Raw genomic sequence first — 19,069 nt, 5'->3', positions numbered from 1 at the left:
TTCAGTCAGTCTTCAAAACGAACGCATCAATAGTTGTTTGGCGGAAAGCAAGCTTAGTGACACGTACACCACTCATATTTTTCAATTATTTCGCGCTTAATGTTGATTGTCAACATTTGCCTTTTCTTTGCACAACGCTGCAACTCTGTTCACTTGGTATGGAGTATTATGCATTGACTAACGGGGGAAAATGCAAAGCTCCGCCCCGTGCTCGTAGATATATTTTATACACGAAAGAGATGTGACAAGACAGTGCCATGGCCACCTGGCTTTCTCCCATCTCAAAATTTTTCTCATATCCAGGGAGAAATATTTGATTGAAATTTTCATCGTAGCTCGAGCATCTCGTAGGTAGAGCTGCTCGTATGTCGAGGTACCACTGTATTCCAACAGTCACTCTTGTTCTTTTGGCGGGAATAAGGTATAGAAGCCCAAACACCACAGTTGAATAACCACTGTTACCAGAGAAAAAGTGGAGAAACATGTAGCCATGTTAGATTCTTTTTTATTATCTTTCTTTAGAAACATGAGCCCTAACGATAACGGTGCAGCTGAAGAGTGTTGCGTCTCTTCCATGCTGCCCGACGGGAGCCTCCAATGGTCTGATGGAACTTGTGACCTTTGCCAAGGCCACGGCTTTTCTTTCCCGCAGAGGTTAGGCCACGCATCTCTCTGTGCTTGTGTACGGGCTTTGTGATCCATTGGGTGTCTGGGTTACGCCTTATAGTCTTATGGAAGGGGTCTATCAAAATCACCTCAAAGAACTTGTAAGTCGAGTCTTCACCCACCCAATAAGAGTTAAGCACTCTCAGTGCACCACAATGACGGCCAGCACGTCCCTGAAAAATAAAATGAAAATGCATAAAATTGGTGGGGAGGGATTCATGTTATTGCGAGTATACAAACAGCTGCAAATAATAATTTACCGCAACTAATCAGAATATTAATTGGATAAGTGGCAATTTTTAGCAATTACCATATTTTCACAGGTCTAGGGGCACCAGCTGAAAGGGCGTCATCGGTCTCAGTTGCTGGTGCAATTTCTGTTTTTCTGGCCCATGGAAAATGTGTTTCGGCTCAATGGACGCAACAATGGTAGTGTTAGAGCGACATACGGAAACATGCATCGTGTTCAAGGTTTTCAATCCATAGCAGAGTCCATTTTTGATTTACCAAATGGGCTTAGTACACCCGCAAATAGTTGCAGACAATAAATTGAATTTGTTGGCAACAAATTTAACAGTTTATAGAGCTGGCCGATAAGACAAAATTTATCATGATAAAAATATTTAAAAATCATAATTCATCATAAATCAGAAAAATATCGATAACTACATCTTTGTTTCAAAAGTCTTTGTCATCATGCACAGCTGCGTATAACGAAATTGGTGAATTCAAATTAGAAACTTATAACTTCTGTGAATAAATAAATAAATTACTTTCCTCCTCATTGAAATAACTATGTTAGAGAAAAGAAAATAGAAATGAGGATTTTAAAAGTTGCTGTTCTGTTGTGCAATAAATATAAGACAACTCCCTCCTTACATTATGATAAGTTAATAAAACCTGCAGAAATGTTGACGTGTCTAATTTTATAAATCTGCTTTCAAGCAATATGAAATAAAATACCATATTTACTCGCATATACGCCGCCCGCGCGAGTAAGCCACCCTGAAAACTGCCTTGAAATGTTTGAATTTTACAATTTATCACATATAAGCCAAGCGTTCCCCTGATTCCCAATTTCATCTCCATATTTATGGTTTTAATAGGGAGTACAAATGTGTTAATTTGAAAATCTTAAAAATCATCACACATGGTATTTCTGAGATACTGTATGACGGAACCAAAGCACATTGGGGTCAATTTCATAGGAAGTTTATATGCATGTCTTGATAAATGCAAAATATCAAATTATTCAATTTGAAAAAAGAAAGAAGTCTATCTTGATGAGAACCCGATGTTTTTAATGACAGAAATTACAATTTTCTTACCAGAAGTATAAGATGTTGCAGCAGCCAAATTTCTTTTATTGTCGAAATATCTAGATTTTTTTTCGATGGTTCAATTAGTGCTTCCTTTCTGTGTTCTGAAAGGGAGGGTGTTGTCTGCACAGACAAATTCAGAAAGGAAGTAACGCAAGCACAACCAGGAAATATGCCCATAGTGGTCGGTATACGTTGAGTTCACCAAGTCTCTGGGTGCTATTTTAGCATACACATATTCCGCTGGTATCAAGGTTTATATTTTCACGATCGACCGCAAGATCGTCGATCAGCCTCAACTATTGCGATGTGCTGACATGGTAAACGCTACGGTCAGAGCACTTTCAACTATGGTAAAATGGCGGCGCCCCGAGCGAACAATAGCAGACACAAGTGTACTCCCATCTGGCCATTAACTACAGTATGTTGGCAACACCCCGAGTGTGTAGTGACTGGCACAAGTGAGTTTTTTCACGTTTTATGCAAGATCTGGTTTATTTTTTCCTCGAATTACATTCAGACTTGAAAATACATTTTGTTTAGCGTTTTATCTGTTTATCTTTTCTCTACTTTGAAATAAATGACTGTATTGTTTCCATCTTTAGTCCTGTGTGTAGGTACAAGATAAACAATAACACACACGAGACGCAAACACCTAGTACAATTTTAAACAGCGTCATGATCGCAAATTTGTTCGTCTAACAGCCAGGCTTTAAGATGATTGGCGAAGAGGTTCAGGGATGGGAGTTCCTGCATGTGAATTGGTATTAAGTTCCAGTTATGTGCGGCGCGGACACAGATGATGCTTTGGCTGAAAGCACTCCTTTTGAAGGGAACTACACAGTCCTCTAAAGCCAGCCCTAGATGATGCTTTGGGATTTTTTTTCTCCAAAATCTTGCAGTGGAGGGGATTTGTGTCAGAAATTTTCTAAACGAAGGTGGCATCTGCATTTTTAACAGTATTATTCCAGTTCAGGCGTTTGTTCGTGTTTCTTTAATATCTGACAGTGGTGGTGTTTTTGGCTCTGTCCAATACTTTCAAAGCCTGCTTATAAATGGTTTCAATTAGTTTGTGTTGCAGGTCGATGACGAACATCGTGTGAGACGATCATTGATAGTGTCAAAATCTATATAATTTTGCTGACTCGTGTAAGATTTCTAATGAACCTAAAATGAGACAAATTTAATTCAGCGTGTTTTTATCTGTCGTTTGAAGGCTAGCCGAGAGGCAAGAGTGATGCCTAGGTATTTAAATTCTTGGACTACATTTAGTTTTTCCTTGGCCAAAAATGTTGAGATCGCTGTTATTTGCCCCTCTTTTTGAGAAGTATAGTCTTAGATACAGTTGTGGGCAAAAGTTTACATACACTTGTGAAGAACATAATCTCACGGCTCTCTTGAGTTTCCAGTTATTTCTACCACTGATTTTTCTCTGAGTGATTGGAACAGATACTTCTTTGTCACAAAAACATTCATGAAGTTTGGTCCTGTTATGACTTTATTATGGGTTAACAGAAAAAGTGATCAATTCTGCTGGGTCAAAAATATACATACAGCAGCGCTAATATTTGGTAGCATGTCCCTTGGCCATTTTCACTGCAATTAGGCACTTTTGGTAGCCATCCCACAAGCTTCTGGTTGTATCTTTGACCAATCCTCTTGACAGAATTGGTGCAGTTCAGTTAAATTTGATGGCTTTCTGACATGGACTTGTTTCTTCAGCATTGTCCACAAGTTCTCAATGGGGTTTAAAGTCAGGACTTTGGGAAGGCCATTTAAAAACCTTAATTCTATCCTGATTTAGCCATTCCATTACCACTTTTGATGTGTGTTTGGGGTCATTGTCCTGTTGGAACACCCGTGCCCAAGACCCAATCTTCGGGCTGATGACTTTAGGTTATCTCGAAGAATTTGAAGATAAATCCTCCTCCATTATCCCATTTACTCTCTGTACACCACCAGTTCCATTGCTATCAAAACAGCCCCACAGTATAATACTACAACCACCATCAGTGCTTGACGGTAGGCATGGTGTACTTGGGGTTAAAGGCCTCACCTTTTCTCCTCCAAACATATTGCTGGGAATGTGGCCAAACTGCTCGATTTTTGTTCCGTCTGACCACAGAACTTTCCTCCAGAAGGTCTTATCTTTGTTCATGTGATCAGCAGCAAACTTCAGTCGAGCCTTAAGGTGCCACTTTTAGAGCAAGGGCTTCCTTCTTGCACGGCAGCCTCTCAGTCCATAGAGATGCAAAACATGCACGACTGTGGACACTGACACCCGTGTTCCAGGAGCTTCTAATTCTTGGCAGATCTGCTTTTTGGTTATTCTCGGTTGAATCTTCACCCTCCTGACCAATTTTCTCTCAGCAGCAGGTGATAGCTTACATTTTCTTCCTGATCGTGTCAGTGACAAAACAGTGCCATGCACTTTATACTTACAAACAATTGTTTGCACTGTTGCTCTTGGGACCTGCAGCTGCTTTGAAATGGCTCCAAGTGACTTTCCTGACTTGTTCAAGGCAAGGATTTGCTTTTTCAAATCCATGCTGAGCTCCTTTGACTTTCCCATTGTAGCGTTTGCATCAAATGAGCCCTATTTAAATGGCCTCAGAGAAGTCACCAGCTGTAGTCACTCAATCACTCACAAGAAGTTAAGAGGCCATGCTATGAAGCTCATTTCACTGACACAACTTTCTAAGTCACCAAAATTGCTAATTCGTGTTCCTGTATGTATATTTTTGACCCAGCAGATTTGATCCTTTTTCTGTTAATCTATAATTAAGTCATAAAAGAACCAAACTTCATGATTGTTTTTGGTGACAAAGAAGTATCTGTTCCAATCACTCTATCAGAGAAAAATCAGAGTTGTAGAAATAACTGGAAACTCAAGAGAGCCATGACATTATGTTTTTCACAAGTGTATGTAAACTTTTGACCACAACTGTATGTTTAAGTGTAGTTAAGATTTTTCAAGACAGTTATTGACGCTCATCATTGCATCTGCGAGTTCCTGTGCAGCATGTATTTTGTCTTTAGCGTGGACACATAGGACGCATCATCGGCATACATTTGGAAGGTGACAGTTGAAGGACAGCAGCTTGGCAGATCATCAAGTAGAGATTGATGAGCAGTGGGCCTGGCATTGATCCCTGCGGTACCCCAAGACTGTTATTCCGCAAAGTAGATCATGTTTTGTATCCTGGCGCATGACGCACTGCGCCCTTACAGTAAGTATGATTCAATCCAATTTAGCATGCTTGGTGAGAAATCTAAATTAGATAGTTTAGTCAGCAGTACAGTAATCACTTGATTATCACGGTTAATGTAGACCAAACATGGCCGCCGCGATAAACAAAAAAAAGTTCAATAGGGTCACCCCTATTATAACTATCACAATACATGATTTTAGCACACAAGTGGATTCATTAAAAAATGTATATTTATTGAATATTACAACTATAAAAGACTAATGTATTAATATATCATTATAATCTATATATACAAAAAATGCAAATACCGTATTTACTCGCATGTAAACCACCCGCGCATACAAGCCAAACCCTGAAAGTTGCCTTGAAATTTTTGAATTTTACAATTTCTCGCGAATAAGCCGCCCCCGATTCCCAATTTTTATCTCCATATTCATGGTTTTAATAGAGTACAAATATGTTACTTTGAAGGGAAAATCTTAAAAATCATCACAAGTGGTTTTTCGGAGATACTGTACGAGTCAAAAGCACATTAAGGTCAATATCAGAATGACGTTAATATGAGTCTTTGTAAATTCAAAATATGATTCAAGATGTTGTGGCAGTCATATTGCTTTTAATGTCAAAATATCTCAATTCTTTCGATGGTTCATATTACTCCAATAGTTGTCACTTTCGAACAAGAAATAAAACGAAAAAAATAAAAAAGGGTGGAATTTTGTTTTATTTCAAAATCAAGGCTAGTCGTCTGGCGAAAAAAAATGTAGATGGCACCGCTATTTTGTAGTGACGTCATCATGTCACAGCACCGTCAAATAGCTGTTTTTTTGCAAGTCGTCTTTTTAAGCGCATAAGCCGTACCCTCGATTCAGTCATTTTGTGTCCGACAAAAGCGTCTTACACAAGAAATACGGTACTTTAAATGCTGTACTCGGTCAAAATAATCCTTAGCACTCGTTATTGACACTGCGGCGTAAGAAACGATGCGCCAAATAGGCGTGAAAATACGGTATTTGGTGCATCGTATTTTACGCCGCAGTGTCAGTAACGAGTGCTATTTCTGTATTTTAGACACACAAAGCACGCACCATTTCATTAGACGCATATATATTATATATGGAAGAACATCATAACGCAATAGCGCTGGCTACCGGAAGCAGCCTATTTCCGGGTTCCGGTGCGCAGTGACTGCTGGGAAATATAGTTCTTCCTCGCTACACCCACACGCTAAAACATGTTTTAAAAAAGGCAACGTAAGCAAAACTGAGTTTGGTTGTACTTTATTTAGACATTTTACAAAGTACTCACGTCATCATCACCCACAAATCCATCAAAGTCCTCATTTTCTGTGTCCGAATTAAACAATTGCCCAAATGAGTCTTCCAAAACGCTGGGTCCCGCGGTTGTAGTTCTTAAGCCTCCGGGAATGACGGCAAGCTCCGAGTTATTATATATAATATATATACATAGTTCACAGTCTAGCTTTGAATGCTCTGTTGACGCCAACATTTAGCGGCAGGATTTCTTTTGTAAATACAGCCGGCGACCACACTAATTTGGTGCTGGCCGTCATTTCGGAATGTACAGACGCTCCCTCACTTACGAACGAGTTACGTTCAGATCGATTGTTCGTAAGGTGAATTTGTTGTGCTATATTTTGTATTATAATTTATGTTTAAGGCCTATATAAGTATATAAGGTTTATATACGCATGTTTAAGGCTTGTATAACTAACACAGTATGTACATGTACGTAATAAGATAAATAAAATGAAATTTAACTTACTTTTGGAAGATGTACTCGATGCTTAAGGAGATGGAGGAGGAGGATTTTATATCATGAGGGTCTTCGTCATCACTGGAATGGGCTTCAAAAGTTACTTCCTCCTCCATAACTTCAATGTAGGAAGAAGTTGAGTGTCGAGGAGATGAGGGTTGATGAGTATCTTCCTTGGAGGATTTACTAGAAACTGGCCGAAAGAAGCGATCTAATGACGATTGCAGTTTTCTTTTTTTCATCATAAATGATGAGGTTGCACTGTATGGCATCATTCAATTGATTTGCAACCTTTATGCAATGTTCAATATTTGGGTCTTGCTGCTCCAAGAGTGCGATGGCTTTATCTATGAGCGAAAACCCCTCGGCCAAGAGTTTCGTTTCGAATTTCTTCATGGGGACAGGCGTTTCCTCCTCCTCCTCCACACATTGCTGAGCCTCCTCCCTCTCACAGCGCCAAGTGTCGGTATTAGCGGTGGAAAGAAGCACTACTCGGAAAAAGGCTCGCAATACAAAATCTAACTTACAGCATCTCTTTCCGAACATTTTTCAACATGCCATATGCGCAGACATGTTCGTATGTACCGTTGTTCGTAACTCGAATGTTCGTAAGTAGGAGAGCGTCTGTATATCATAAATAATCCAAAGTTAATTAAGAACTCTGCTGGGACCAAGCCCCCTTTACACCCTAAAGGTGACATTCTAGAGGCCGGGGCCCCAGATGTGGTTCAACATCAAGCTTCAATGCAAAACCCAATTTTTTCTGACCAGCAAAATATTGCCACCAGTGAATGATAGATAATCCAGACACCTGAGCCCAAATTTACTTATGGAAACATGTCATAAATTGCTCTTAAGATAAAGTTTCTGAATCACATTCAAAGAACATTTGGGATCACATTTTACTGAGTAAATATTGTAGGAACAAACCTCAGCAGTGGACTGCAAACTCCGGGCAAACTTGATCTGGTTCACACCATGGTTCACTGGCTTTCCATAAGTTGCTCCCTTGGGTACGGGGCGTTTACGACCTCCACGGCGCACACGGATACGGTAAATTACATAACCTGTTTGAATAAAATAAATAAATGTTACATTGGGATTTAATCAAAAATTCAACATTTGTATCTTCAATAGCCCCCAGATTATTATGTCAAGTCCACAAAAAGTTTGTAAAAATGTCAAAATTCACGCTGAAACTTGCCACAATATGGAGGTAGACACGAGACTGTCACTCAACTCAGCACCGACAAAAAAAGGGCAGCGAGCGGTGGCCACTTATCTATCCTAAAGTAGCGCTTTCTGAGCGTCTAGGAGCCTCTGTGGGGGTGGATTTTTCTCAAAAATGCAAGCTCAGTGCGAAATTACGCCATGGCCCTTATTTGAAAATAGAATTTGCTCGGCAAACTGGATGACAGAGAGCCTCAGTGAAGAGGGATTTTTTCAGAAATGCGAGCAGTGTGCGACGTTACAGCGAACGCCGTGGCCCTACACCGAAAACAGATCTTGCTCAGGAGACTCCGGGATGCTCCTGGGTGCGGAGCCGATAGTAGAATTTCCCAGAAATGTGTTTAAGTGCAAGCTTCGGTGGACGCTATGGTCCCAAACCACCCCGCCAGTCTGCAGAAGTTCCCCATCTTTTGGAAGACTTTCTGTGTGTGGTTCCTGTTTTTTCTACTGCAACTAAGATGGCACCGCTAAAGTGGCAGACGGTAGCAGTATCTCCATCCGCTCTTGCTCGTTTTGTTTTTGCTGCTTTACTATCTTAATGGTTTCCCATATACTTTGCTTTGTACTTTGTGCTTATTGCTTTGTTGTTCTCCATCCTTTGCAAATCTAATTATAGTTGTATAATCACTAAAGGCATTCAATTCAATTAACCATCAAAGTATTCAGCATTCGCTTTAAACTTTTCTGGCGCCATCTAGTGTGGTGAATGGGTACAATATCAATCCTGATTTTAAGACGACCGACTTGTCTTACCATGCAAAAATACATCGCATTATATTCAGATCAATACAGTATACATACACATACAAACATACATATACAAATATACATACACAACACAAATACTGTGATCATTTGCCACTTTGTAGCTTCACTACATTGCAGATTTTTTTTGTATAAAAATGTAAAAATCCACACAGAAATTCGCAAGCGGAAGACGGGTGAAAGACTGCGCAAGTCAGGGATCCAGCAGTCGGTCAGCACTCCGGCGGTGAGCAAGATCTGCCCCACAACCCAGTACGTGGAGGAAGAGTTCCCCAACATAACTGAAGAGAATGGTTGACTTCCGGAGCAAGTTTTTTTGGAAGAGGACATTCTTATTCAAAAATAAACTGAAATTGCTAAGGTTCACAATTGGCAGATGCTCTTCATGTGTGGGGGATGCTGCTAGCTAGCTTCATGGTAAAGCCAGTCTTAATCTACAAGTTCGGCCATCCTCATGCTGCATGTACCTTGCTAAAAGGCGGCTCCCATTCTAGGACTTGGACTCCCATTAACCTGTTTTGGGGGATTTATATCAAGCAGAATGGAACTATTTGAGGCCTTTCAGCGTCGCATTTTTTTTTTTGTATTTCTCCGCATGTTAACTCTGGCATTGCAGATTTAAATTGTAATCCTTTGACACAGCAATCTATTCTCCACACGGGGCTTTACCACGGCTTTCAGAAAAAAAATACTTTGTGGTCCATACCTGCCTTCAGCATCTTTCTTTTAGAGCATCCCTCAGCATTTTGGTGGACTTGCGTTTCCACATTGCTTCATTATGGACATGACGATAATGACTTCAAAATAAAGGCAATGCCAGTTGAGCCCATACATGAGATCAAATTAGAAATTACATTTATTTTGTAATTTCCAATCATCCTTAAAAAGGCCTGTCTCAACCAACCAAAGGGCCGTATGCGGCCCGGAGCCATACAATGCCCATTTCTGGCATAGATGTATGAACAAATATTTTTTGGTTATGTTTAAATAATAATTAAAAAATGACTTTTCATGCATACGTCACACTGGATAGGTTACGAATTGTGATGTCTTACTGGTTGTGAACCATTGCTCGAGAGGACATGTTGCATCATACTTAATGAAAAGGTCACTAATACATACAATGTACTCACCTTGTTTGGCCTTGTATCCCAGCCTACGGGCCTTATCTGGTCTGGTAGGCCTTGGTGCACGATGAAGGTTCGAAAGCTGACGATATTGCCAGCACCGAACACGAAGCAAAAAGCGCATCACATCTGATTGCTTCTTTCGCCACAACTCCTGCATGTAACGATATGCTCCCATCGTGTTCAATCTGTGAAAAAAATAAAACGCAATGTAATAAGAATACATTCACAACAGAACAACTCTGCTCTCTTAACTATAAAACTATACACTGCTGCACACTGATATTTTTCCAACTGCTTTAAGTACAGGCTGGGTGGGTGATTCCATTTGTTACCGCAGAATTTTTAAAAACAATGAGAATAAAAATCCATGATATAGTGAGGCTGCAAAAGTTAAAGCACGAAATGGAGAGGTATTACTGTACATTTCCTTTACATTGTTACACAAGCCTTGAATTATTTCAAGGAGGCAAAACCATTATCAAAAGTACGATTGCACTTTTGCCCCAGGTAAAAACTTTAGTGTTGGGAACCAGTGCAGGCTGAACAGGATATATTTATTGCACATGTTAACAGGTTTAATGCAATATCGATGGATTAAAAAGCAACATTTTTACAGTGTATTTCCTTTAGTCAGCATTTACATGCCTCGGGGTTCATGAAACAATCGCAAAGGGGATGTTTTAAAAACGTACACTTTAACAAAAACGTTTACTAATGTCTTTCCTACCGTTTGATCCAAAATCTTTTAACGTAGAATATTACAAATTTATTCACGGATGACATTTTCCAAATTTAAGATTTCGGCACAATGATGTCAAAACGAAAACTTTCTCGGACGTTAAAGCTCGAGATTACCTTCTCGGTGAATTCGCTGAATGCGTCGAATTTGATTCTGAAGAACCGTCGAAAACGCGCCGTTTTCCGAACAGTATTTCACCCAGATCACCAAAAATTGCAAAAGCGGCGACCCTATTCTCGCTCGGTTGGTTTTGTCACGTTGTGCTTACTATCGAGTAGACAATGATGTCGAACCTTAGACTGGTGAAATTGACATCTAATACAAAATGAAGATTGTTCAAAGGCATGTTTCCCACAGATTTTAAGTCTATTGTATTAACACGTAACTATATTTCCCTTCTGTTGTCTTGCTTTGACGAAGTAATACCACAAATAAAAGCATTTAGATACGTTGAAATGATAAATGTCGTCTCTTTGCCGACAAATAACCATAAACACCTACTCACCACACTTAAATATGCGATATAACGAAATATTACAAAAGGATGAACATATATAAAATGAGATTTATCCAGATTGTACAGAGATGAACAGTGCAGAACGGTGCTTACGTGATGGCGTATTAACCGGAAAGAAAGAATAAAACTACCCAGCATGCACTTTGAAAACCCCACTCTTATGACGCTAATCACATGACGTCACGCTCTTCCTCGACACGCCCCCGCCGCCATGACAGAGAGTGTAGGTATTTTCAGAGCTATGTAACAGAAAGAGTTGCAACACTCTCTGATCTAACAACCGGGTGGTCAGGTCGTTCATGGAGTCCGAAACAATTCAAAACACAAGCAATCCTGTCATGTAGTGATGGGTTTATGAGGCATCACGGATCGTTTCGACACAACGACCCACTGCATTGACAGTGTTTACACTGCGTTGTTAAATACTGACACCTGGTGGATTTTAAAAATCCCTGCAGGAACCATAGTGAAAAGACTCAACTGACACTGATTTGATGACCTATTGCACTGGTGTCAAACCGATTCCAAAAAGGGCTAAGTGGGTGAAGAAGAGTTTCCTACTGAAGTGGGTCTCATGTTAAAATCTGTCTTTTGTCCTTATTTAGTCCCTGTTTGTTTAGAACCAAAAAGACAATTGTTGCACTAATAAAAAATTCTCATTATAAAAACGGTTGTTTAACAAATAAAAGAATGAGTTTACACACTTAGAGAAGGTGAAGAAATTCAATCAATCGTCTGTTAGGATCCGACAGCCATTTCTGGCCACCCTAAAAAAATTCAACTCTCTACGTTGCACGGTTTGGACAAATGTAGCGAAAGAATCTTAACACACACACACACACATACTCACACGCTCATGAATCAAGTTTTAAAAGGATTATAGATTAATTTAATTGTTATTAGCACCTATTTTGTTCAATAGCTCCCAAGCTATTTGACAGATTGATACGAAATCTACAGAAAATATAGGTATTTACCTTTTGTTTAACGAACACCTTTTGGTTTTTCAATAACACATTCCGTTTATTAATATTAATTTATTTCTCCAATAGCTCCCAAGCAATTTGATGAATTGGCACCAAATCTACGTAAAAGATAGGTAATTACCTTTTTTTTAACCAAAACCTTTTAGTTTTTCAATAAGACATTCCATTCATTAATTATTAATGTATTACTATTATTAGCACCTAATATCTTCAACAGCTCAGAGAGCAGCAAGCTTACATATTTCAGGTCAGACATACACACCGATAATACTTGCAAATACTCAAGGCTTGAGATTACCACATGGCATTGTAGGCACAAGGTCGAAAAGAAACAAATGCCATAATTTGGTGACCGCCGAAGTGATGCCCTGGAGGTCCAGGACGAGCAGCAAAGATCCTCCCAACATGGACCCAGCGGGCTCAAACCAAACCCGCTCATGGACCAGCACAGCCAGGCGATCCATTTCCTCCTGGCTGAGGTATCAAACATCACCCAACCCCTTAACTCCATACAGGGCCAACTCACGGCTTTGCCTCACTCACAGAGTGCACAACCAACCCCAGTCTCGCCAAAGCCAACACCGGCACCGCCGCTCCGCGAACCTATGATTCCGCCGCCCCCCCTTACAGTGTCCCCACCTCGGCGCATGTCAGCTGTTTCTAATTCAGTGCCGACTGGTATTCGAACAACAATCTACAGCACGGATCGAGCCAAGATCGCCTACCTCATCGGCTGCCTTCGAAGTGAGGCCTTGGCATGGGCGAGCGCCGAGTGGGAGCGGGTGCTGCGCCGTCCTCCCGGAGGACGTGGCGAGCGCCGTGCCGTAGGGAGAAGCTGAAAGAGGGGCAGGACGCTCGAGCCCCTGAATTAGCTCCTCGCTCGACCTCGCCCGTCCAAGCTCCTTGCTTGACCTCGCCCGTCCAAGCTCCTCGCTCGACCTTGCCCGTCCAAGCTCCCCGCATGACCTCACCCGTCCAGGCTTCCCGCATAACCTCGCCCGTCCAAGCTTCACGCACCCCCGTGCCGGCTGGCCCACCAGTCGCACCCGTGCCGAAGCCACGCACAATTTTCGCAGTGCCGGCTGGACCGCCAGTCGCACCCGTGCCGAAGCCACGCACAATATTCCCTGTGCCAGCTGGACCGCCAGTCGCACCCATGCCGAAGCCACGCAAAAGGTTTCCTGTTCCGGCTGGCCCGCCTAGTTTCTGCCCGCCTAGTTCCTGCCCGCCGAGTTCCTGCCCGCCTAATTCCTGCCCGCCAAGTCCTGCCCGCCTAGTTCATTCCCACCTAGTTCCTGCCCGCCTAGCTCCTGCCCGCCTAGTTCCTGCCCGCCTAGTTCCTGCCCGCCTAGTTCCTGCCCGCCTTGTTCCTGCCCGCCTAGTTCCTGCCCGCCTAGTTCCTGCCCGCCTAGTTCCTGCCCGCCTAGTTCCTGCCCACCTAGTTCCCCTGCGCCTAGTTCCCTGCCCGCCAAGTTCCTGCTTGCCCATAAGCGGCGGCGACTCTCCGGGCCCCCTGGACGAGGGGGGTCGGCGGCCCCCCAAGCAGCCAGGGTGCCCGACAACTTTTCTAAGATTCTGGTGTCTGTTAAGGGCAGGCCGCTTGGCCATCACTTAAAAGGCCAGCGGGGATGCCCGCCGGACCGGCCACTCCGACGCCTCGTCAAGGGCCGGCGCGAACGCCCGCCGGACCGGCCAATTCCACGCCTCACCACTGGCCGGCGCAGACGCCCGCTGGATCGGCCACTCCCACACCTCATCTCAGGCCGGCGCGGACGCCCCCTGGGCTATGTGATGTGGAAAAACCCGCCCTCCCTGCCTGCGATTATCTTTTTCATGGACATTCGGCTTTGGGACGTCTGTGATCCGTCCCTTATACGGGTGGGGGGGGTACTGTTAGGAGTACCCTGCTATTGTTTTTCCCTATTTAAACCCCACTGGTACTCGGATGATTCGCCTAAAGACGTTTCGCCGATGGACGTTTGACAGACGGACAGGTCGCCGAATGGACGTTCCACCGAACGTTCATCCGGCCGGACGGCCGAACGGAGGTTTCGCCAAAACGGGATTCGCACGCTCGCCCCGCCCCCGGCTCGTGTGTGTACAAGTTTTTCAACCTCGGCCCGCGGGCCATATACGGCCGTTACAGATAACATTCATTTAGGAATAACAAGGGCATGTGCCCCCCGCAATAACAAGGGCATGTACTGCCTGATCTCCAAATGGCTACTACTTTAAACGCGAGGATAAATTTTAAAAAGTGTAGTACGTACTTGTATGAAATATGTCCAGTACTTGTATTTAGAAATATGTCCAGCGGGGGGCAGTACATGCCCTTGTTATTGCGGGGGGCAGTACATGCCCTTGTTATTCCTAAATGAATGTTATCTGTAACGGACGTATATGGCCCGCGGGCCGAGGTTGAAAAACTTGTACACACACGATCCGGGGGCGGGGCGAGCGCGCGAATCCCGTTTTGGCGAAAGCTCCGTTCGGTGGAACGTCCATTCGGCGACCTGTCCGTCTGTCAAACGTCCGTCGGTGAAACGTCTTTAGGCGAATCATCCGGTCACGACCCCACTCATTTTAATGTCATTATCGGATCATCTGCCTAAATTCCCTTGTCATGCATCCACGTTACCTCGTTCCTCGATTCCCCATGTTTTCTCCAGTCCGGTTTGGTTTTGTTTCGTTTCCTAAGACTTTGTTATTTTCTAAGATCCCGCCTGAGTTATTAAAGTTTTGGTTATGAGCACTATCTCCCTCGTCCTCGCCTGCTTCCCCGTGATTGTGTCCTAATTCCTCGTACCTCGCCTCGACGTCTCCCCGTGGACGTAACAGGTATCTTATGTCCCAGATTCCAGGAACGGGAAACCTGATGCGTTATCCCACGTTTTCCATCCCACGAACACAGAGGAGGAGCCCCCAACTATCCTATCTCCCTCCTGCATTGTGGCAAGTATGAGGACTGGGCTGGAGGCCGAGGTACTGAGTGCCCAAGATTCTGAGCCGGACCGAAGACAAGGTACGCAGAAACCCTTTATGTTCCGACCCCAATATGTTTCAAGGTGCTTGAATGGGCCCCCACCTCACGCCTGACCTGCCACCAGGGAGTTGTCCGCACACTGGCGGTGTTGCGCCAAAGCTTTTGGTGGCAGTAAGGAAAGATTTGCGATCCTTCGTGTCTGCCTGCCACGTGCGCGCAACAAGTCTTCCACCAAGCCGAGCTCCGGTTTACTCCGTCCACTACCGATTCCTAGTCGTCCCCGGTCTCACATTGTGATCGACTTCGTCACAGGCCATCCTAAATCCCAGGGTAACACCGTCGGACAAGTGATCAAGAAACCTGTAATGTGCTCCCTAAATTCTAGACTGGAAGCTCCATGTTGGTGTACAGTCTTGCTTCATTCAGCAGAAGCAAGCTTTAGTATTTACATCTGGGCCTGACACAGTACGATATGGCTCCGTCATTAAGTCACAATGACAAGTATGTGTAGATGTTTCTTCTAGTCTTGAATTTCTGGAACGCAGTTTGCGCAATACTCCCAAGTATCGTTAACTTCACTTTTTCATTTTAAATATAAACCATAGTTGACCGGTTTTCCAAAGATGCACAAATCATCGGCCTCCACAAACTACCTTCGGCCCAGGAGACGGCCGGCCTCCTTACACAGCATGTTTTTCGCCTGCATGGAATCCCGGTGGACATTGTCTCTGACCGGGGTCCACGATTCAACTCTCACATCCGGTCTGCTTTCTGTTCAGCCCTTAACATCACAACGAGCCTCTCCTCGGGTTATCATCCTCCGATTAAAGGTCAGTGTGAGTGCACCAATCAGCAGTTGGAGGCAGCAATTCACCCATGCTGACCCAACGACCTGGAGCAACCAGCTTCCCTGGATTGAGTATGCCCACAACTCCCACCCTAATTCCTCTTCCAACCTGTCCCCCTTTGAGTGTTCCCTCAGCTATCAAACCCCTTTTTTCCTTCCCTGGAGGCAATATCTGGTAGACTGGGAGGGATACGGTCCTGAGGAGCGAAGCTAGGTTCCTGCCCGCCAGATCCTCTGCCCGTCCCTCATCCGGGACTTCCACCGCAGATGGCCCACGTAGGGGAGGGGGCACTGTGACGCCTCAGACCAGACTGGAGGCTGGTTGTGCCTGCCAACCAATCACAAGCCCGGCCCCTAATCGAAGGGCTTCCAGGTGTAATTAATCAGCCAGTGAGGAGTGTTTAAAGCCACCAAGAACATGACCACGCTAATGTATCGTCCTTATCAGTTTACTTTTAAGTATCGTCTTGCACTATCTCTTGCCTCTACTGATCTCCGACCTCTTGTTTTGCTCCCAGGATCCCGACCACGCTCTGCCCCACGACCATCAACCACGATCTCGCTCTCACGCATTGTAACCTTCGCTCTGGACTCCACTACATACTCCTCGGGTACCGACCTTTCTGCCACGACTAACGACTCGCCTACGCTACTCTCTTTTATGCCTCTGTCTATTTCAATAAAAGTTCCACATCCAGACTTGCTGCCTTTCCCTGCTTCGGGGTCCTCCGTCCCCGATCTTAACAATGGCAGATGAAATTCAGGAAGGTTTACATTGGTGTGAGGAGAAGACTAAACATGACAGGATGCTCAGAGCGGGTATTACCACCTCCCCCAATGAGCTGTCCATTTCTTTATTTACTGATGGTTGCTGTTATAGCACTCCTTCAGGCGATTTACGATTCGCCTGGGAAGTTGCAAAACTTCATGATAACAATGAATGGACCATTGTCGATTCAGGACGACTGACTGGTAAACAGTCTGTGCATAGGGCAGAAATAATTGCAGTTTCGAAAGCACTCGAATATGCTGAGGGTCAAGGTGTGAACATCTATTCTGACTCTGCTTATGTTGTCAATGCAGTTTTACTTGAGCTGCATGATTGGGCAGATAACGGAAGGCTGACAGCAACTGGCAAGCCCGTGGCAGCCAAAGACAACAATTTGAGAAAACCCACATCTGTTGCAATCATGTGGCAAAAGGAAATGACTATGCTGATAAAGCTGCCAAAGCATGCAGGCTATTCGCTTACTGCTATACCAATAAAAGATTCATCCGACTCCCCTTATTTGAGTGTTACTGAAATAGCTGAAAGAATTGCTGATTGCCCTGCTGATGAAATTGTATCTTGGGAAAAACAGGGGGCTGTAAAAGGTTCATTGGGAGTTTAGCATAAAGATGGTCTGCCTGTTCTTTCACAAAATCTGTTTGATGTCATTCCCACGTATCACACATTGGGTCATGTGGGTCAGAATCAAACATGGTTGAAAATAAAAAACTCATTGGTGGGTGCCAGGGGGAAAGAAGCCATACTTAAATGGGTGAGACAATGTCCTCATTGTTCAGCCTTCAATCCTGCACCTGGTACAAACACGGCGGACCACACCTGCATACCAACGCAAAGGTACCACATGTTACCACAAGACTCAATGCCGACCGGCAGCTGAGACCAGAGAGTCTGATAAGTCTGGAGATGAATGTAGACCCAAAGAATGTTTTTTCTTGTGGTGTCATGCTTTTTATGTCACTGGCATTTTTTTCTTTCCTGCTTTTTTGGGTTAACTCTGTGTTTCGCAGAGTTACAGGGGGAGACTGGCAGTCAGAGTGGCAGTCACATCATACCTCTCCCTCCTGATCAGAATGCACAAGCGATGGCCACTACAACTAATACAATCCCTACAGCCAAGGATGCTTCTCAAAATGACATACATGCAGCTAATCGACTTACCAAAAGATCTAAAAGGGCATTGACATACAATTCCCTGAGAAAATTGAATAAAATCAAAATCCAACCATATGTGATAGACCACACAAAACATTGATTTTGACATATAATCCTGAAAGACTGGTAACTACTTTCCAATTTGATCTGTGTAGAACAAAAAATACTCCAGGAATAGAATGTTTTGGAAACGCTAAGAAATTTTAAAAATGTCCTATCTTTGTATCTCTGTCAGGAGCGGCCCCTTTGTCCCTCCTGGCTTGCCGTCAGGTCAGAGCAGCTGCAAACAATCCGTAATTACTTCCTGATGTGGTTATATAAGCACCACACAAATGGTTAGTCATTGTCGGATCATTCCTGCAATTCCTGCATGATACTGCGCAAATTCCTGCGAAGACTCCATTGCCATGCAGCCACGCTACCCTTCTCCTCGATACCACTCGTTCTCCTGTTTCCGGTTTCGTTTCGTTTCCGTTTCACAAGTCCTCGTTGTTTTGTAAGGTCCCTTCTAAGTTATTAAAGTTGTTGTTTTGAAGCTAATTGCCTCGTCCTCACCTGCTTCCCCGCGACTGGGTCCTAATCCTTTCTACCTCGCCGAAGACGTCTCCGCTGATCGTAACAATCTCGAAATATGCAATGGATAATTGCTTCAATAATATTTCTTACTCCAACTTTTGCCCTAAATGATCTGATACTTTCAAATACACAGGGAATTGGCAACCGGTGACCAAAAGACCGGTGACCAATCGACCGTGTACCATGATCTGAAAACTTTCAAATACACAGGGAATTGGCAACCAAATTGCAGGTGGAAAGAGCTTGACCCATAGCTACTGAGTCAGATATCAGTGGCTAGAGGACAATTGGATCAAGGTAAAGGGACCAACCCAATTCTATTGACAATCACACGGATGGAGAAATCTGAATTCATTTATCGTAGAGATGACAATGTACCCG

General features: G+C 43.6%; 1 protein-coding gene across 3 annotated transcripts; it reads right to left on the bottom strand.

Moving 5' to 3' along the window:
- Window positions 1–485: 485 nt before the first annotated feature.
- Window positions 486–11,507, bottom strand: rpl15 (ribosomal protein L15). 3 transcript variants are annotated; one of them, XM_077590425.1, is made up of 4 exons: window positions 11,448–11,507; window positions 10,102–10,283; window positions 7,904–8,040; window positions 486–839 (listed from the first exon to the last, which is right to left on the bottom strand). In XM_077590425.1, the coding sequence occupies exons 2-4, from the start codon at window positions 10,271–10,273 to the stop codon at window positions 534–536; spliced, it is 615 nt and encodes a 204-aa protein (XP_077446551.1). In that variant the 5' UTR covers window positions 10,274–10,283; window positions 11,448–11,507; the 3' UTR covers window positions 486–533. The 3 variants fall into 3 exon arrangements, with proteins under 3 accessions (XP_077446551.1, XP_077446552.1, XP_077446553.1); XM_077590426.1 differs by having other exon boundaries at window positions 11,343–11,462; XM_077590427.1 differs by lacking the exon at window positions 11,448–11,507 and adding an exon at window positions 10,954–11,118.
- Between the last annotated feature and the right edge of the window lie 7,562 nt (window positions 11,508–19,069).

The sequence above is a fragment of the Stigmatopora argus genome, chromosome 21, assembly GCF_051989625.1.
Source record: "Stigmatopora argus isolate UIUO_Sarg chromosome 21, RoL_Sarg_1.0, whole genome shotgun sequence".
NCBI lineage: Eukaryota > Metazoa > Chordata > Actinopteri > Syngnathiformes > Syngnathidae > Stigmatopora > Stigmatopora argus.
This window is presented reverse-complemented; position numbering and strand designations above follow the sequence as displayed.

What these genes read in the sequence shown, in the direction of transcription:
- rpl15 (XM_077590425.1), bottom strand. Translation starts at nt 10,273, where the DNA reads ATGGGAGCATATCGTTACATGCAGGAGTTGTGGCGAAAGAAGCAATCA. An exon ending in GGGATACAAGGCCAAACAAG is followed by an intron (nt 8,041 to 10,101) that starts GTGAGTACATTG and finishes TTATTCAAACAG; the next exon opens with GTTATGTAATTTACCGTATC. An exon ending in GTTTGCAGTCCACTGCTGAG is followed by an intron (nt 840 to 7,903) that starts GTTTGTTCCTAC and finishes TTTATTTTTCAG; the next exon opens with GGACGTGCTGGCCGTCATTG.